The 21,892-nt window shown below is 27.6% G+C and overlaps 2 protein-coding genes across 7 annotated transcripts in view; both read right to left on the minus strand.

Moving 5' to 3' along the window:
- LOC122507649 (glucose dehydrogenase [FAD, quinone]-like) overlaps positions 1–21,892 on the minus strand; it is a 404,897-nt gene that overhangs the window by 164,213 nt on the left and 218,792 nt on the right. The window lies entirely within an intron of this gene.
- On the minus strand, positions 10,957–19,578 carry LOC122507650. Its single transcript, XM_043620475.1, has 3 exons — positions 18,737–19,578; positions 14,669–14,918; positions 10,957–11,671 (listed from the first exon to the last, which is right to left on the minus strand). Exons 2-3 carry the CDS (start codon positions 14,816–14,818, stop codon positions 11,024–11,026), a joined length of 798 nt encoding a protein of 265 aa, XP_043476410.1. The 5' UTR covers positions 14,819–14,918; positions 18,737–19,578; the 3' UTR covers positions 10,957–11,023.

Below are 21,892 nucleotides of genomic sequence, written 5' to 3' on the forward strand. Positions count from 1 at the left end.
ATGTGCATTTGTTTACATTTTTAAAATGTATTATTATTATCTTAAGAATTTATTATTATTATTATCTTAAGAATTTTGCGTACTTTTAGAGTGCAGTTAAAATCAAGACAAAACATCCTTTGTTATAATTCGACAGATTGCATGATAAATAAATAAATGTTATAAATAATAATATAATAGGTGTTTTGAAACGTTATTTATAAATAGATAACATAGGAATTTTAAAACAATTTGTGCAAGTTAATACTTGTTAAGAATTTGATTATCACTAGTGGAATTTAAATGTCTATTATATTATTTTGATTATCAAAAATGTTATTGTTGAAAGGAATGTTTATTAGTTAGTTGTTGGGTATAAAAAGGATGGCAAATTTAATGTTGTTCATCAGTCAGTATCAAACCCTCAAAGTAAACAATATTAAATGTGCACGGAGAGAAATCTGTTGCTATTATTGCTTGTAGAATCTTTACAAATTTTATTAGTCACTGGTGAATAGAAATTTAGCTTGAGGTTATAATAATTTATATACGAAATCATCTATTTAATGTAATGGAGAGTTCGATGCAATAAAAACAAAAAGCAGCTGCTAATTTTGCACGAAATCTTTATTATAAATATAAAGAGAACGTGCTATAAAAGTATTAGATTCTTCTTATAAAAATCGCTCGAACTCCGACTGATTTTCAGGCGGACTTTATACAACACAATCTTACTTGCGTGTACGCACATATAACTCACACACACACATATATTTCTCTGGATGGTTTCGAGGAACGGAACGCGTACAAAGCGGTGACGTTTTCAATAACATAACCTAACAATTTTCACATGTTGCTTATATATTCAAACACGAATAAAAATGCAATAATTTTTAAATAATATACTTACTATTAAATAAATATTATCTTTTTATAACAGCAACAAGTATTAAATACTACATATAATATATAATGTTTTACAGGACGACAAAACTGTCCAGAGAAATATATGTGTGTGTAAGTTATATGTGCGTATACACAAGTAAGATTGTGTTGTATAAAGTCCGCCTGAAAATCAGTCGGAGTTCGAGCGATTCTTATAAGAAGAATCTAATACTTTTATAGCACGTTCTCTTTGTATTTATAATAAAGATTTCGTGCAAAATTAGCTACTGTCTCTTATGCTTATTGCATTGAAAGTATTTTTACAATAAGTATATGAATCCATGCTAAAAATATAAGAGAAACGTTAAGCAATTTAAGTAATGTGCTCTTTCGAGTAATATTAGCAGCAGATTTCTCTCCGTGTGTGATCGGATTGAGAGAAAAAATTCTAATTTTGAACGAACTTTAAATCAATCGTTCAAAATTTTTAAAAATTACCAAGATTTAACAAAAAGATTTAAAAAATTAAGTATTAAAGAAGAGAGCAATTCTTCTTTTGATAATTGCAAAGATTTATCAAAAAAGTTTTAAAAATTAAATATTAAATAAACCATGAATTTTGAAAAATTAAACAAAGCTGGCCAAGGAAAAAATTTTCTTCCGAATAAAAAATTAAGTGAACTCAGTGTAAATGAAATATACGTTGTTTCAAATATAAATCAAGTGAAAACTAGATTTGGTTGTCGAATCGTAGCTGAAATTGACAATCAATTTTCAGTGTTTTTACCAAAAAGAATTTTTGACACTATTAACGAACATGAAAGTTTATTAACAGTTTATTAAAGGGTTAAAAGATTTAATTACAAAAAATCAATTGGGATTAAAGTATCTTGAAGGAACATACAATTACATAGAATTTATTCAATTGTAAGAAAAAGAAAAAAAATTCTTATTTGCCAAGAAATCAACTGATCCTTGCAAGTACATTCAATTTAAATTCTTCGTTTACAAAGCAAATTACAATAGGGCTAGAATTGAAAAGTGATGGAGAATTGTGCAGTGTTTTGAAATTTGTTTCAAGCCATCCACGATGTAAAATTTCATTAGACTTGCAAGATTGGATCATTTTTAAAACTTATCTAGAAACTATTTCAAATTACTTTAATCGAACTAAATCACCAATGAACGTTATTGAATGTGGAAATTTTGAAATATGTTTTAGAATTTTTTTGGGAGAGAATACTGTGACACTTGTAGATAGAAGGATTGAGAAGAAACTGTCTTCTCCATTCATTATAAAAGAATCATCATTTTATATTTTGGAGAATCTCATTTCATGTGTGGATCAGCAATTTGAATACTTATCTTCAATACATTTAAAGAAAGTGTTTAATTCAATTGTAAAATCTATTGCTGAAATTTTATGGAAAGCAAATCAATTTAATGAAAAAGAAATTGAAGACTTTGTTAAAAACAATTGTGAAAAATTAATAATTAAAATTGAAAAAAAACAAAAAAAAATTTTCTTCAAGTTTTGAATATAAGACATTACTTGTTGATATTATTAATTTTAATTTAAAAAATTTATCTAAAAAATTATGTGAAATTATTCCTAAACTTAATGATATTGGGATTAGTGTAATATAAACACATGTTTTGAATAAATAAATGTTTTATTGCAAATAAAAAATTATTACAATTCAGATTGATTTATCCATGTGTTATGTGTCCTGTCAAAACCTAACCATTTTACAAAAATTTTATTACCTCGCCTTTTAATTATTTTTTCAATTAAATATATATCAGGATTTTTAACTTTAGAAAGTTCTTGCTCGTAGAAACATCCACTAATTGGATTTTCCTGAAAATCTTTCAAAAGATATGTTACTGGATTTGTATTTTTTACATGGCTTATAGTAAATATTTCTGTAGTCCAATTTGGAATATAACCTTTTTCAAATACATGTTTAAATTTACTTATACGTACTTTATCACCAACTTGAAATCTTTTCAATTGTCTATTAACAATATAATTTTTCTTAAATATATTCAACAATAAATGTCTTTCAATTTTATTATTTACATCCTTAGGTTTCATTTTAATAGTTTGGTGCTTGGTGCTATTATACGAAAATATTAAGTCATTTAAAATGTCTATCCACTTATAACTACCACGTAAACTAAATTTCATCCACATTTTGTTTTTTAAAGTGCGATTAAATCTTTCACAAATAGATGCTTTTAAATTACTAAACGTTGAATACAAATTAATATTATATTTTGAAATAAGATTTTTAAAATTTAAATTATAAAATTCTTTTCCTTGATAATAATTTTTTTTATTGATAACACTTCTATATTACTTTTTCACATTCTCAATAAATTGTTTTATAGTATCTTGTAATGTTGTAAGCTTTATATTATTTTTAATTACATCGGATTTCAAAGATTTTATTACATCATAGATGGCGTTTACTTCGGTTTTTACAATTTTATTGACGAGATTTAAATTGACTGCATCTTTTTCGTCCTGAGCATCAGATAAATTGCAAAGTTTTTTATTTTCCATGTTAAAATCTCCTTGCGATGTAAACTTAAAATAATATTGTCTTCAAAATTTATTGGTGAATCACCAATCATTAATCCTTTATTTAATTTTCGAACACCATATACATTGTCTAATTCTTTTTTCTTTTTGTCCAATAATTGTAAATAATCGTTTACAAGTGTTTTTTCTAAAGTATAAGATGAATGATGAATTTCTGAATCTTTACTTTTAATAAAACTATCATCAAATGATGCAGTTTTAAATGACATTTCATCTTCTTCTTCTTTTATTTGTGAATTTGTATAAATATTGTCGATGGAATCCAGAATTTCTTCTTTCAATTCTTGTTCATTTTTTATTTGCATTTTAGTAGGTTGAATACTTTTTACAATTTCAATTTCATCTGTCAATTTCTTAAATGGTGTCACTATTGGTTTAAATGTGTCATTTAACGACTGTTCAATTTGTTCCTTGCCCAACTTCATTAATCTATGTTTCCATCGAATTGCTTGACTTGCTTTAGCTATTTCACCAAGAATGTTTTTTTGTTTTCGCATATTTTCAACTTGTGAAGAAGGCATGTTGTTCAATTAATGTATAAAAACATACTGTCATTTAATTATATTAGTCTTCTAATTTTATGAAGCAATTAAAGCATTTTCTATATCTACCATTATTAATTTTAGAATCTTTATCAATTACTAGAAAGTCGTGCTTATTTTTCCAACAAGAATTACAAATTTCTTTAAATTTTGTGAATGTCATATCTGTGTTAACATGATCGTCATATAAATGCTTGAGATTCATTTCATCTTGCCTAAAAAGAATTAATAAATTTACATTGTCTCGTATCAAATGTTTTGGAATACGAGCATATGTCTGACATAAGTAAAAACAATCGACGGCCTTGTGTCTATTCATAGCAAAGAACGCTTTAATGTTATCTTGTTTCTAGCACGCGACATCATCAAATATAAATATTGAGTTAGGTCGTGCATCATTTGGAGAAACTACATTTGCATGCTCATTAAATGGAAAATATTTTATACCATCTATTGGTTGTAAAACATTTTCTAAAAATTTATATTTTGGTTGATTTAAAGATTTTGAAAAAACATAGACATTTTCAAATTTTAATCCATTTGGATGTATTAAAAGTGCAAGTAATGCATTTGTTTTCCGCAGTTAGAAGGTCCACAAAATATTGCTCGTACACTATTCGGTAATAAATTACCATGTCGTTGTTTGTTTTCACTTTTTTGTACTACCGAATCAAAATTAATAACGGGTAACTTGATAGGTTGTGCATTAAACTCCATCGTTCTTTGAACTAAATAAAAACCTATAAATAATCTGCTTATAAAGCTAATTTTTTTAGTATATCATTCAGTTATGGTAAGGATATGATTGTGCACGCAAATAAAAAACAAGTCAGTTGTAAGCAATCTGTGAAAGAGATAAGACGTGGAAAAGGCATTTTAAATAAAATTATAAATAATTTACCAATTGAACTACATATTCCTGGCTATCAGTATTGTGGTCCAGGAACAAAATTAGCTAAGCGACTTGTTAGTGGTGACCAAGGAATTAATCCTTTAGACGCAGCATGTAAAGAACACGACATTTCTTATTTAAGAAATAAGGAGAATATTGAAGCTAGAAACGCTGCAGATAAAGTACTCGCGGAAAAAACTTGGAGTCGTGTTACTGCACCAAACGCTAGTGTTCGTGAAAAACTTGCCGCTTATACGATAACAAATGCAATGAAAGCCAAATCTAAATTAGGCATGGGTCTAAATAAGACAAAAAAAATCAAAGAAAGACCTACCACTACTATTTCCAGGTTAAAAAAAATTATTTCAGCAGCTAAAAAAACTATGAATCCAAGTGATAACATGAATGCTGTTATTAAATCTGCCTTACTTGGAGCACGCGTAGCTGTAAAAAAGCTGGTGGAAAAGGAAAAGTGAAAAAACCTCGCATTTTACCAGTTTCTACTAAAGTGGGGGAAATTTTACCCTTCCCTATTCCTATTTTCGCGGGACTAAGTGCAACAGGAGCCATTGCAGGTGGAGCAGCTGGTATTGCAAAAGCTGTAAATGATGCTGATGTCGCAAAAAAGCAACTGGAAGAAAGTAAACGTCATAACGAAGCAATGGAAGCTATTTCATTGGGCAAAGGACTTTATTTAAAACCTCACAAGGAAGGAGTAGGAATTCATTTAAAACCACACATTCAGGGACGTGGTTTAAAAAAAAGGAAAATTCAAAACAAAAATCCAAAGTGAAATTACCGCACCGTGCGTTAACAAACATCGATTTACTTAAACTAGCAAAGCGTTTATTATGACACATTTGTATGTCGACATTTATGTCTTAAATTTTTGTGTAATCAATTAAATATTAATGATATGTATTCTGTGTATATAAATAAATAAAATTTTAACTTTAAGAGTCAGTCTCTTATTTGAGTTAATCATGAACGAATCCATTACGTTAACGTTACCTGGTAATTCATCCATCTTAGAATCTCAATACTTTCCACCAATTGAATTATCACCATATAAAAAGTATGCATTAGGGCTTGTTGAATTTCTTTCATATAATTCGATTCCTAATGTAGATATTGGTAATAATAAATTTTATGTAGGTGATGAGCTTTATTTTATGACAACCGGAAGTTGCGATATAAGTGACATTAATAGAGATTTACAAAAAATTTTAAAAAGTCGAGGTTGTAATATTAGTATTGAACCTAATAATAATACTTTAAAATGTATTATTTATTGCGATGAAGAAATTAATTTTGAACCTAAAGACTCAATTGGTCGTTTATTAGGATTTTCTCATCGAAAATTAGCAGCTAAAGATTACCACGAATCAGATCAACCAGTTTCTATTATTAAAGTAAATTCGTTAAGAGTAGAATGTAATATAACTACAGGAGCATATATAAATGGTGAACAAGTACACACAATTCATCAATTTTTTCCTATTGTTCCACCAGGATATAAAATCGTGGAAGTACCAAATCACGTCATTTACTTGCCAGTCTCGGTCAAGACAATAGATTATATTCAATTGCGAATAGTCGATCAAGATGGAAATTTAGTTAATTTTCGAGAAGAAACTATAACTATCAGATAACACATTAAGGTCGTATAATAATAATAATGGGAATTATTTTTAAAATTCGAAATAAGGTTGAATTTAGTTATAAAACTGTAACACAATGTCAAAAAAATCAGTCGACGACAAATCTTCAAAAGATTAACACCTCAAAATCTTCAGTTTCTGAAAAATCTAGGTCTAAAAGTTGTGAAAAGAAAAAGTGGAAACGATTTACAGTATTTTGTACTTGTATTTGTGCATTTGTTTTTCGAAAAGTTATAGTTTGCTATGGAAGAGGAAATTTTAAATATTGAAAGACCAATAATTTTTGATGAATCTATTTCGCAATATGAAGTTCATGCGCAGCAACCATATGCTTCATCGAAGTACAATAATAGTGATGAAATACGAATTGCTGTTCAAAATCAGGACCACTGCCTACTGCCAAGTAAAAGTTGAATTCATATAAGTGGAAGACTTGTAAAAGCCGATGGAACTCTTGTAGCAAACACGTCACTAATTTCTAATGGCATCTGTCTCTTATTCGAAGAAGCAAAATACGAGCTTAATGGTATAGAAATTGACAAAAATAAAAATGTTGGTCTTACAAGTTTAATAAAAAATTATGTTTCTTTTAATGCAAGTCAGAGTAAATTTTTAGAAAATGTTAGCTGGTTAGAATTTACTGGTAAACCGACATTGACAAATGCACAAGGTTATTTTGATTTTTGTGTGCCATTAAATATGCTTTTTGGTTTTGCTGAAGATTATCAAAAAGTTATTGTCAACGCTACACATGAGCTTATTTTTACAAGGTCAAGAGCCGATACAAATGCAGTATTACAAACAGCACCTCTTGAAGAATTTAGAATTACAATTGAAAAAATTGAATGGTCATTACCTTATGTTAAACTGTCAGATGCTTGAAAATTTAAGTTATTAAAATATATAGAAAAGAATCCATCTATTCCAATTAGTTTTCGAACTTGGGAATTATACGAATATCCTCTCTTACCATTAACTCAAAAACACATCTGGAGTGTGAAAACTTCAACACAATTGGAAAAACCTAGATTTATTATATTAGGCTTTCAAAGAAACAAAAAAATAATATAGCTGTAAACTCGAGTTATTTTGATCATTGTAATATTACTGATGTAAAATTATTTTTAAATTCACAAGGTTTTTCATATGGTAATATGAATCTGAATTTTAATAGAAATCAATATTCTACACTGTACGAAATGTATACTAATTTTCAAACTGTTTACTATGGTAAAGAATCTCAACCTTTTTTGACAAAAAAAGAGTTTTTGGAATATGCCCCCTTAATAGTAATTGATTGTTCAAAACAAAATGAATCACTTAAAAGTGGCCCCGTGGATATTCGTTTGGAATTTGAGTCAAGAGAAAATTTTCTACTAAATACTTCCGCTTATTGTTTAATATTACATGACCGCATCATTGAATATAAACCCTTAAGTAATATTGTAAGAAAAATTGTATAAATTTAAGAACTATATTTCATTAAAATAATTTTTTTTAAAGAAGCGTTGTTAAAACAGAATTAAAGAATAAAGTTCAGTTCAGTGTCTGTTACATAATAATCAACATAACAAGTGAAAGAGATAAGCTAATAATCTTGTTACTTATACGTATTACTTCACGCAGCCTTGCTAGGAATTTGTCGTAGGTTAGTATTCTGTATACACATGTATTTTATACATTTGTGACTGTCCACGAGAAAACACGGCTTAGCTCCCAAACGTGAATTTCACAGGGCGAGCGATTGAAGTACTACGATTGAAGTTAACTACGCTTGACATACACATCTTTAAAACGATATATTGTCGAAAGTAATTGATATTTTTAACTTTTGACTTTTGCATTTTAAAAAGCAACATAAAATCTGTCGATTACCTTAAAAAACTCAAATTGATTTTTTGGACCTAGGCCGTGTTTTCTCGTGGACAGTCACATATATATAGAGTTAAGTTTCTGTCACTGCGCTGAAAAAAAGGTTTGATTTTACATTGCTAAAATGTTATACATTAAGTTACTTTTTAAATCCAAATTGTACATAAAACAGAAAAAGTAGAATAAATATTTTTATCTGTATATATTTTGCATTTCTATTTATAATTTATTTTAACCTGTAATTTTATCATACATTTTTAAATAAATTATGTAATTGTATATAAATAATAATTGGGTAATAATATTAATAATAATTTTAAATCAATAAACTTTTAATTTAATGGAATTTTAGAATAAACATTTGGTTTAAATTATCTTTCAACTTATTTTTCATATTTTTTCTAAATTTAAAATAAAGTACAATTCACGATTAATTTTTTTACAAGTTTAAGTTTCTTACCTTAAAAATAAGTTAAAAACTTCAAACTAAAGTTATTATTTTTTTTTATAATTAATTTTTTTCTTTTGAAAATTAGGAAGGGTTAAAGTTAAAAGTTACTGAAAAGTGAAATTAATGAAATAATAATGGTAAATATTCTAAAACTTATTTTACACTTTATGATTATTCTCTTTTTAAATTCTCAAAAATATTTTTTTACTAACAAGGACAAATTAAATATACAAATAATAAGTGAATGATGAAACGTATTTATTTTCACAGTTTTTTTTAATTTTATAAAATAATTATAACTATAATTGTGTGTGTGTTTTTATTCTATTATAAATTTATATCATAAAGATCAAACAAATTAAAAGATTAAAATTTAAAGATAAAGATTAATGTTACGGCCGAACTCCGTAACTTTTTATATTGTTAATACCTTTTTTAATTATATTTAAACTAAAATTACATGCAACAATTACACGCAACATGAGATTTTGTTAAACATCACAAAAACATTTACACAAAATACAACCATTTGTAATTTCACAAAAGGTACATTCTTCTTTTTGAATATTTAAATCTAAAGTATTTTAATCGGATAAAAATCTAATTTTATATAAATAATAGATTTAATGGAATTTAACATTCCTTTAAGTTTCACAATTTGAAGTTAAAAACCTAAGAATAAAACACGGTATTTCTTAATAAATTCCTTTTCTTGGACAAACAGTTTATTGACCCTTTTGAGGAATAGTTAGAAAATATGAAAAGTAAATTGCTCAATATAAGGAGTGGTGCATCTAAGTCACTGAACTCGGATCGCGCCACTGCCTAAATCTGCAAGCTTGCAGAATTGGCTTGGCAACAGTCAAGTGCAATAAACTTCACATACGATTTCCCCACTAAATCGTCTTTCAATAAAATTGATTGACACTGGGAAATCTGGGCAGTTTAAGCCAGGCCGTTGTAGCCGGCAGTTAGCCCGGGCAGTTTAGGCCCGCAGTTTAGTCCAGGTCGTAGTCACCTGTAGTTATAGCCGGCAGTTTTGGGCCAGGCATTTTCGAAGTCCGGCAAGTTAGCCGTGTTCAAAGTTGAAATATTTCTTAGAAGTTTTAAAGAGTTAAATTAAGAAAAGTTCGTTCAAGAAGAAGTGAATTTATTTGAGAAAAATACAATTAAATCGAAGTAAAAAGGGTTGAATTGAATACATATGTTTGAATAAAATAAAATAATTGAAGTGCATAATTGAAAGAATTGATGAAGTAAAAAAACATAAAATATTGAAATAAAGTGAAAGAAAATAAATAAAGAGAATTTATTAAATAAATATTGAGAATACAGAATTGAAGAAAATAATAAAATAAAAGAGTAAAGAATAAATATAAAGAAGTTGTGATTCATACAAAAGAATAAAATAATTTAAAGTAAAGTAAAAAAATCTAGAGTCAGCAGAAAGATAAACATAATTCTAATAAATATAAAGGATTTGTTTTAATTCCAATATATGTAAAGACAACCTTTCTTTACGAGGTTTAAGTCTCAGGTTTAGTGTATTCCTAAAGGAATATTAAAGTTCTCAGTGAAAATATCAATCTAGTGACCGTAGATTTGGTATTTCCCCAATTTTCTGGAATAACCGTGTCGAGACAGACAGAAAGATAAAACATTCGTCATTGGATTCACATTTCAGGGAAAGAATTTCTAAGTATTGAGTAAAGCATCTTGTATTAAATTACATAGTCTTACACCACATAACACACATACATATTTCTATTTTTTCTACACACATAAAAGTTAGCGAATTTGTAATAGGGACTTTTTGTGGGTAAAATACATATTATCATTGTTCTTTAACTTAATTCTGTTTTTAATTTCAATTATCCTATCTTCTCCGAATTCAATGAGTAGGTTTCTCACCCCTTGGTTGAATCAATAACCAAGAAGAGAGAGAATCTACTACCTATACGATTTTCGTCCGAAGGACATGTTAGTTGAAGTTTTTAAAAATTAATATTTATAAATTAAATAAATTTCTAAAATACTACTTTAACAATTAAAAAGAATAAGGCAACTAAACATTCATTTTAGTTATTTTTCTTAACAATTATAATTTTTTTCATTTTATTTCTTTATCGGCATTTATTCCTCGCTTATTCCTTCATCAGTATCTATATCATCGACTTTCATAGGAATATCCTCGTTTCTTTGTTCCACATCTGCTCCACTTACATCACCATTGCCTTCATTAACTACAGGCTTATCTACTGTGTCGTAGCCGTCGTCTATAGTTTTAATTTCAACAGGACTCTCTTTTTCTTCTGTTGGTTTCTCTTCATCGTATTCTCCTACTGCCTTGCCCTCTTCTTCATGTGACACCGCCTCTTCCTCTCCTTCATGTCTCGCCACCTTGTCCTCTCCTTCGTTTCCTTCACGATGTGGTATATCACTCTCTGTTTCTTCTTTAAAATGCAAACTCATTTCAGGATAAAACATATTATATAAATGTTCATCACCAGTAGCCGTGTGAATCATGCTTTCGGGGATTTGAAGTTCTGGTCTTCGTTGTAATATAAATGACGTCTCGTAAACTCTCACCAATTCTACAATTAGTTCTTGATGTCTTAGATAAATTTTATCTCCATCTTCCAATTGTATGTAGAAATTGTAATTCTGAAGCGCTATTGCAATCATTAGTGCATTTCTGAAATGTGACAAATCTGATTCCACCGTTACCCATTCGACAGGTATTTTAGCAGTGACCAGGAAGCAAGCATATGGTTCACCACTCTGTAAACAAGACAAAAAAAAATATATTATAATTTTTTTTTATTTATTTATTTTGATATATTACTAATATATTCATTTATTTATTGTTATTCAAAATTTAAATTAATATTACTTAATTTATCTTAATATTTTTAAATTTATTTCAATTAAAATTTGTTTGTAAACAATAATTATTTGTTTATATATATTAACAACAATTATTTTTAGTCCTTTTAATTTATTAATATATTTATATTTATTAAAAGTTTGAAATAATAATTATTAGTTAATTATTCACTTATTTTAAATTTATTATTTTTATTAATTGAATTATTTTTAAGAGAATTGTAAAAATCAAATAACAATAGAAGAGTGGGAAGAGTTTCATGCCTCTGTATATCCGAATCGAGTAAACTTGGATTTGGGTTTTTTCAATAGAAGCGTACCTGAGCTGGATGGAGAAATCTCGCTCGCGGAGGTTGTGTTCGCGCTTAATAAATGTAAAATCGGTAAAGCCCCAGGTATGGACGGCATTAATGCTGAATTTTATAAGAACTTACCACCAACCTGGATCTTTTTAGTACACTCATTTTTCAATAAAATTATAGAAGAGGAGCGAGCTCCTGAGGCTTGGTCACGGGCAATTATCACATTAATATATAAAAAAGGTGAAAAAACAAATCCTAATAACTATAGAGGTATTGCCTTATGTAACATCAACATTGCTAAAATTTTGACACAAATTTTAGTTACCAGACTATCAGGATGGGCCGAAGGAAACTCGCTTCTACCAGAATCTCAAAATGGTTTTAGATCCAGCAGAAATTGTGTAGATAATATATATACCTTACAATCTGCACTGCAGTTTCGTTTAAGATTGAAAAAATCATCTGCATGTGCTTTATTTATAGACTTCCGATGAGCTTTTGACTCTGTGTCACATTCATTACTTTGGCAAAAGTTATATGATATGGAGATGAGTGGTAAAATGATTAAAATCATTAAGTTAATCTATGACCGAGCATCTTTTATGGTTAGGATTGGGAATGAATTTTCAAACCCAATTGAGGTAACGGAGGGTGTACTCCAAGGAAAACCACTCAGTCCCATGTTATTTACGCTGTTTCTTGCGGATTTCGAAAAAAGCTCAGAGACGCTGGAAATGAGGGCATAAATATTAACGGTTGTGCAAGTCTGCTCTTGTCTTTGTATGCTGATGATGCAGTTGTTGTGGCGAACTCTCCAACGAGAATGCGAAAATTAATAAGAGCAATTGAGAAATACTGTAATTCAAATAACTTGTAAATACCTTAAAAACTGAAATTGTACACTTCAGAAGGGCGGGAAAAGCAACAAAGGAGAAATTTGTTATGAACGGAGAACAACTTAACATTGTTGGTTCTTATAATTATTTAGGCGTTGTTCTCTCTAGTTCTACACTTAACATAAAGGCAACCGAAAACGCAATTACTAGGTCAAATCAGGCCTTCGGTGTAGTTAAGCAGATTGTATATAATGGTAAAATAAATTATTGGTCTTCTCAAAGTAAGTTATATCATAGTATTGATGCGGCGACTCTTATGTATTGTATACATGTATGGGGGTTGAGACATTTGTCAGCTCCTGTCTTTGCCAAAGTATACTTTTAACGCGGCTTTGCGATTGGAACTGGGCATTGTGAGTTTCGAGTTTAAGATTTTCAAAGCGGCTTATTTATGTCATTAAAATATTATCTATGGATGGGACTCGATTGCCTCGGTTATGTTTTATGCGACAGGTTAAATTAATGCAACGTATTGAAGTAGCACCCGAGTATAATTGGGTTGCCCAACTAAACGTATTTTTGGAAAAAATTAATATAACAGACTTATGGAGCTCTCTTAATTTACAAACGTGGACCGAAAAAATGAGTCTTGCTTTAAAACGGTATGAAAGATACCTTAAGTTTTCAGATATTGTCCGGTACGAACAATCCAATTCGAAGTTGCATAATATAATGAGAACTTTAGAAGATAAAACAGCTTTATATTTGTATAGAAAAAGAAAAACATACTTGACTAAAATTTTCGTTCAATTGCGCTTCGCTTCAAAATATTATGTAAGATTTTTGTACAAAGGAAATTTATATAGTTGGGATCAGTGTGCAGTTTGTAGTTTGTGTAACCGGGAAGAAAGTGAAACATTGTACCATTTTCTTTTCACGTGTCCAATCTACGAAGGCTACAGAAATTTTTATCTAAAACAATTTGATTTAAATAATGTTCAAAATTGTGATGCTTTGACCCGGCTCTGTAATGCGCCTGACGAAAGAGCTATAAAGAATGTGTGCCTTTACATTGTAAACAGCCTTTTAATGCGATCGTTTATCCTGAATGAATGAAAAAAAAACAAAAAAAACAGAAAAAAAAAATTTTACGGAACTTCCTGCTACAAAATGTAAATTTTATAAAGCAGAATAAATAAATAAAAAAATATTTTAAACTATTTATTTATTCTTCATAGTAAAGTAATTAGCAAAAATTATCCTTTAATAATAGTTATTTATGATACAAGTGCGTAAAATCGTTGATTATACGAGTGTGACGTTTGCAGCTCGAGCCGAAGGCGAGTGCTGCAAGTCACACAAGTATAATCTGATTTACGCACGAGTGTCATACAAAATTTTTTGCAACACTAAAACAACTAAACTTGCAGCAATATTGCCAATATTACTGAAAGTTTAGGTGTAGTGGGGGAACTGTTAAATGAAGTTTTCTAGAAGCTAAAATAAAAATGTGATTGTAAATTGTTGTTTAAAAGCTTTAATTCATGGTTTCTCATCAAACAGTCACAAGAATGCGTAAAGTAATCATTTTACGCACTGAAAATCACTTTACACACTGGAATTCACTTTACACACTGCTAGCGGTGTGTAAAGTAACACTTTACACACCGCTATAAAATGAAGTACTTTACACACAGTTTTCTGTGTGTAAAATTCAATTTTACAGGTTAGTGTTGCAAAAAAAATTTACTTACTGTGGCATTTGTGCCTCGTCGCTCGAATTTGAACCCTAATGATGATTCACTTAATTCAGCTGTTACACCTTTGTAAGTCATAGTAGTTTTTCCTTCAGAATGGAGAGTATTTCTCTTCAAATCTCGTGCTCTTACAGCTATTGCCATCATGCAAACTTTTCTAAAATTGTGTGCTGAAGACGATCTACAGAACCATTCTGCTGGAGCTTTTACAGAAATAATATAAGTAGCCTCTTAAACATCTTCCGTACTGTAAAAAAAGTTAAAATTAAAAAATAATATTTAAATATTAAAATCATTAAAAAATCGAAATTATTAAAGCAAAAAATTATTTAATTAAAAAAAATTATTAAATTATTAAAATAAATAAAAAAAAAAATTTTAAACAAATTAAAAATAATTAACAAATTTTTTAAAAATTGTTAATTAATTATTTAAAAATTGTTAAATAATTATTTTAAAAAATTAATTAGTTGTTAAAAAAAATTATTAAATAAATATTTAAAATAAAAGATAATTAACTAATTAATTCTATAAAAATTTGTTAATTATTAAAAAAAAACATTATAAAATTATTAGGAATAAAAAATTTTTTTTTAACAAATTAAAGTTCTTAAAAAATTGTTAATTAATTTTTTAAAAATGTTAATTAATTCTTCAAAAACTTGTTAGTTATTAAAAAAAAATCATTATAAAAAATTATTAAAAATAAATCAAAATTTTTAAAACAAATTAAAAATAAAAATTGTTAATTAATTATTATTTAAAAAATGGTTAAATAATTATTTTGAAAAATTAATTAGTTGTTAAAAAAAATTATTAATTAAGTATTTTTAAAAAATGTTAATTAACTAATTAATTCTTTAAAAATTTGTTAATTATTAAAAAAATCATTATAAAATTATTGGGAATAAAACAAATTTTTTTTAAAATGTTAATTAATTAATTTTTCAAAAACTTGTCAGTTAATAACAAAATCATTATAAAATTATTAAGAATAAATCAAAAATTTTTTAAAACAAATTAAAGATATTAAAAAAATTCTTAATTAATTAAAAAAAAATTGTTCATTAATTAATTAATTATTAAAAAAAAATTGTAATTAATTACCTATAAAAAACTATTAATTGATTATTTTAAAACTTGTTATTTAATTACACAGTGCAACATTTTTGAGGTCATCGAATGTGCACTAAGTTTTGACTTCAGTTTCTGAAAGTACTTATTAAAACTAGCAAAAGCCTATTTCAGTTTTGCTAGATTAGCTCGGATTTGAGTTTTATCAACATTTGAATTTTTTTTTAAAATTTCACATTTTTCAGTTTTCTGATACGGGCGAATGGGAACACTGGCTATTAAAGTTTATTAAAAAAATTCGCAATGGTCACAATTTGAAAAGCAATAATCCCTCTTTAATTACAGAGAAAGAAAAAAATGAGTAATTTGGTCGAAAATTGTTCCAGTTACGAATTTTTTTTTGGTTTCTTACATTTTTTGGTTTTATGAAAAGGGCGGGTAAGAAAGCTGGCTATTAAAAGATTATTAAAAAAAATTTCGCAGTGGTCACCATTTAAAGAGCAATAATTCCTCTTTAATTTCTGACATTGAAAAAAAAATTTGGTCGAAAATTATTTGAGTTATGAATTTTTTTTGTAATTTTTCAAATTTTTCGGTTTTTTTAATACGAGAGGGTTGGAACGCTATCTATTAAAAGTTTATTACACAAGATTCCCAATTGTCATAATTTGAAAAGCAATAATCGCTCTTTAAATTCGAATAAAGAAAAAAAAATTTGGTCAAAAATTGTTCGAGTTACGAATTTTCTTTTGACTTTTTCACATTTTTCGGTTTTTTGATAAAGCGGGTGGAAACGCTGGCTATTAGAAGTTTATAAAAAAAATTCGCAATTGTCACCATTTGAAGAGCAGTAATTCCAACCTAATTTCTGACATTGAAAAAAAAATTTGGTCGAAAATTGTTCGAGTTATGAATTTTTTTCGTACTTTTGCAAATTTTTTTTGTTTTTGATCCGGGCGGGTGAGAACGCTGGTTATTAAATTTTTCTTTTTTAAAAACGCAATAGTCACATTTTGGAGAGCAATACTTCCTCTTTAATTTCTGACAAAGAAAACAAAATTTGGTCAAAAATTGTTCCACTTATTAATTTTTTTGACTTTTTCACATTTTTCAATTTTTTGATCAGGCGGGTGGGAACGCAGGCTATTAAAAATTTATAAAAAAAATTTCGAATGATCACAATTTGAAGAGCATAATTCCGTCTTTAATTTCTGATCAAGATAAAATATTTGATTCGAAATATTTGGTTTCGAAAAAAGTCAAAAAAAAAAAAAACAAAACCCTTGGTTGCACAGGACCGCGGGTATACAAATGTACAGAAATAAATAAATAACACGAATAATTTTCTACCAATTTTTTTTCTTTTATCAGAAATTAAAGAAGGATTATTGCATTTTAAAATTTGACCGTTGTGAATTTTTATAATTCATTTTTAATAGCCAGCGTTTCCACCCGCTTTATCAAAAAACCGAAAAATGTGAAAAAGTAAAAAAAAAATCATAACTCGAACAATTTTTGACCAAATTTTTTTTTCAAAGTCAGAAACTAAAGAGGAATTATTGCTCTTCAAATGATTACCACTGCGAATTTTTTTTATAATCTTTTAATAGCCAGCTTTCTCACCCACCCGTTTCATAAAACCAAAAAATGTAAACAAGCCAAAAAAATTCGTAACTGGAACAATTTTCGACCAAATTTTTTTTTTTCTCTCTAATTAAAGAGGGATTATTGCTTTTCAACACGGAGAGAAGAGTTATAGTGAGTTGTACTATTACGCATTTAGTAAGAAAATTTGAGTTGTCACAAATAAATATTAAGTAAAGGTTACAAAACAGCGTTCAATTTTTTTTGTCGATCAAACTAAACATAGAAGTAAGGATGAATGTCTGCTTAGTAAAGCAGACAAAACTAATTCTGTTTACATTTTTAATCATATTATTAATTGAACTTTAAAAAAATATTAAAATTAATTAAAAAGCTACCTATTAAAAATTAAACGAAATCGAGAAAAAATATTATTTTTCAAAACTTTATTTGCAGTGTTATACTTATTATTTATGTTTGTTATTACAACAAATATTAGGTTATTGTTATCATATTAATTATAAAAAAAAGTTTAGCTGTTTATTTAAATATGCGACAAATATATTTTGTAAAGAAATATAGCTCTTATAATTTTCTCTATTTAACTAAACAATTACAGAAATTATAATTTTTAAATTGATTTATTATTGTTACCTTATATCACCGTCAGTGTATTTTTGTAAAATATCACTTGATTTTCTTCTCGTTCCCCATATATAATAAATTTTTGAAAAAATAATTAATTAATAATAATTATTTCTAAATAATTAATTATTTATAAAGTGTTAACTATTATATTAATTATTATAAAAGAGGTTAAATTTTATTTTGGTAAATTGTAAACAGAATCGCAGATATGACAATTTATATCTTAGACGATACTAATGAAGTTAGTAGTCTTAATAACTAAACGGCCGTTTAGTGAAGTTTACTTTTTGTTTTGTTAAACGAAAAAGTCACCATATTGTTTAGTAACTATGACTCAGGGCTGAGTAAGATTGACTACTTTCTTCTCTCCGTGAAATTTTGACCATTGCGAATTTTTTTAATAAACTTTTTATAGCCAGTGTTCCCATCAGCCCGTATCAGAAAACTGAAAAATGTGAAAATTCAAAAAAAAATTCAAATGTCGATAAAATTTAAATCCGAGCTAATCTTGCAAAACTGAAATAGGTTTTTGCTAGTTTCGATAAGTACTTTCAGAAACTGAAGTCAAAACTTAGTGCACATTTTATTTGTTGCACTGTGTTATTAGAATTTGTTAATTAATTGATTAATTATTAAAAAATTGATAAAAAATTATTATTAATTATTTAAATATTTTTAGAAATTTTTAATTAATTCTTTAAAAACTTGTTAATTAATTAATTAATTATTAAAAAATAAATTTATAATTTAAAAACTTACTTATTTTAAACAACGCGCACTGTTTAAAAAATCCAAATTATGAAGAGCACTGTCTTTACGAAGGTGATGAATATAGTGTCACTTTATTAATGAAGCACCCCATTAATCAAGCTCCTTTTTATACACGCAGTATTGTTTAGAAAATATGAGACGAAGATAAAAGTATGAATTGAAAGAAGAAGGTAGAATCTGATGAAGTTCTCACTCTTACGGGATGAGATAGATGCTTCTATCTTTATGATGCAATGTTCTCTTTTTTTATTTAATTATAATTACAATTATATTTTTCTCATAGTTTTTAAAACCCCAAGGTAATGTATCAGTACAATTTGGTAAAAGCATTCTTTTATCATCATTCCAACTTATAACGTTTTTGGTTTGTTTTAAAGTATACACTTCATGTTTTTGACTTTTTATTAAATGTTGCGATTTTCTTAAATTTTTATAGTTGAAAAGTGCATTTTTATAGTCTCGAAATGTTATTTTTTTTAACGTTGAACCTTTAACACCTTTAGCTTTTTTCTTTTCTTTCTTTTCTCCTAATATTTTGTATGTATATAGATTAGAGCGCAAACCTATAAATTCAGTTACAATTTTTCCATTGCATTCGTCTTTCATTAATCCCAATATTTTTTTATTTGCTAATGGAATTCCATAAATATTATTTTGTGGATAATCAGAAGTATCAAAAAATTTTAAATCTCGTTTTATGTAGTCATAAAAATTTGGAACTTTTAAATGGTAAATTAAACTGTCTGTATCAGTGTATAGCAATTTAGATTTTTCACCAAATGTTTTTTTATGTAGTTGTAATGAAAATCATACGTATACAATTTTGATACATCTAAAATACTAAATCCAACATAAATTGGTTTATTGAAATTAACTTTTAGTCCATTAAGCTCAATAATTACCAAATTATTATCAAATATATTGCAACTATGGAAATTTGGTTTAGCAATAAGAGCTTTTGCTCCGTATCTACCATCCCATTTTGTTACAATTCTAATATCTTTATGTTTTCTTACATTCTCCATGGTTTTCCCAAAAACTGAATTGTTCATCAACTTGTAAAAGTTTTTTTCAAATACGTTAGAACTGTTTTTTCCTAATTCCGTATTTAAATCAATATATTTTTTTAACCATTGAGATTGCTTAAATTTTAATATTCGATGAATTTTTTTCAATTTCAATCCTAGTTTTAAATAATATTTTAAATTTTTATAATGAATAATATATTTTTCCTTTGGAAGTAAATTAGTTATTAATTTTGGTAATTTACTATCAGGATTTGGAGGAACGAAATGTTCTGGACATAGTGGCAAATCTTTATGCAATTCATGTAAATCTTTTGGATATTCTAGGTCTACTTCTAAAATATAACCACAGGGAGAATCATCTGGAATTTCAAAAATATCAAAATTCATTAAATTTGTTTTCCACTGAAAATCTGATATAGGTAAAAATTCGCTCATTCCTGCACCATATTAATTATTTATGTCAAAGTACATAATATATGATTCTTCAATATTTTTATCAAAATCTAAGTCCATGAATCTATTATTAGCTTTTGCATATCTGTTCGAACATTGGGAAACTCCACCTGTAATACCTTTTTCCAAAAAAGCACCATATCCACGTCGGTCAACAATTCTAATTCTACCTTTGTTAACTTGAGCATTGCATCAAATGCAAGCCCAGGTGCAGTAAAATAATGTAAAGGGTCTAAATTATAGGCTGATAAACAAATTTTTCGAAAATTTTCAAATATATCAGCCAAAAGTAAGACGTCCGTTTTTAAATACAAGTCGGAATAATCTCCTAATGTTCTTAATTAAAACGTGGTCCAAACTTTACAAGCGTGGAAGTAATCATCTTCTGAAATGTGTGAATCATTTAATTTTGAATAAAATTCATTTTTTTGTGGTAAGTGATTTTCTTCCAGTTTATTCCAATTATTATTGATATACTCATATGGAAAAACTCCTTTTCTAGTTAATAAATTAAATTTATCAATATCATCAGAATATTTCCCTGTTATTTTCCTTTCATCATTTTTAAGAAAGCATGCCAATTTATCCAAACTAGTGGGCATAAATTTAAAAGAATCTAGAAATCTTAAACTAACGTTTGTTCCTTCAACATATTTAGTAAAAGATATATATTTCTCTTTATTTATAGGCAATAGCTTAACAGAACCTTCAAAAGATGTACATAATTCTTTTATAAAAAAATGAGAATCATATCCTGAGAGATTGTGAAAAATTACTGGAATTACATGAGCATTTTTATAATTTATATTACACACCTGATGAGTAGCACCTCTGTACTTTCCTGTAAAATGATTGTGGTCTCTGCATTTAATGTCATCATTGTTAAATGTGTTTTCACAAATATAACATTTTTCGGCATTTTGAAACTCAAACTCTTGTTGATATGTTAAAGGTTCCATTGGAACAATTTTTTTAAAATAAAAGTCAACTAGATTTGAAATTTCCTTTAATTTATTTATAAACCACGATACACAATCTTTGCCTCTATAACTTTCAAATACTGAAATCGAATCATCAAACTTACATTTTAAATAAAATGCGACACTGTGTGCAACGGGTTTTTGATATGCACCAGAAACTATTGTATTACACAGCCACACAAAAAAAAAGTTCTGATCTGGAGGTCTCACTATGTAGACTTTACGTTTTTTGGGTCGCTGAATCCGAATCCGAGGTCCACTTAACCCCATCAGATCAGGATTTTGACATAACCTCAAAAAACCAATATGGCGGACACATTTTTGAAAAGTTCATCGGATTCGCTTGAAATTCGTTACTCGGGGGTTTTTGGGGTCGCTGATTACGAATTTGAAGTCTGATTTCAAAAATTCAAAATGGCGGATTCAATGTGGCGGACACGTTTTTGAAAAATTTATCGGATTCGCTTGAAATTCGTTACTCTGGGGTTTTTGGGGTCGCTGATTGCGAATCTGATGTCGGTTTTTGATGGGGTTAAATGGACCTCGGATTCGGATTCAGCGACCCAAAAAACATAAAGTCTACATAGTGAGACCCCCAGATCAGAACTTTTTTTTTGTGTGGCTGTGTTATTATTGTTAATAGATTCTAAAATACTTTTCGTATCAGCAGATATGACAAACGG

The sequence above is a fragment of the Leptopilina heterotoma genome, unplaced genomic scaffold, assembly GCF_015476425.1.
Source record: "Leptopilina heterotoma isolate Lh14 unplaced genomic scaffold, ASM1547642v1 Lhet_50, whole genome shotgun sequence".
In the NCBI taxonomy this organism is placed as follows: domain Eukaryota; kingdom Metazoa; phylum Arthropoda; class Insecta; order Hymenoptera; family Figitidae; genus Leptopilina; species Leptopilina heterotoma.

Coding starts and splice junctions, on each gene's coding strand:
- LOC122507650 (XM_043620475.1), bottom strand. CDS start 14,818: ATGATGGCAATAGCTGTAAGAGCACGAGATTTGAAGAGAAATACTCTC. Junction 11,672..14,668: donor GACGAGGCACAAATGCCACA/GTAAGTAAATTT, acceptor TCTTGTTTACAG/AGTGGTGAACCATATGCTTG.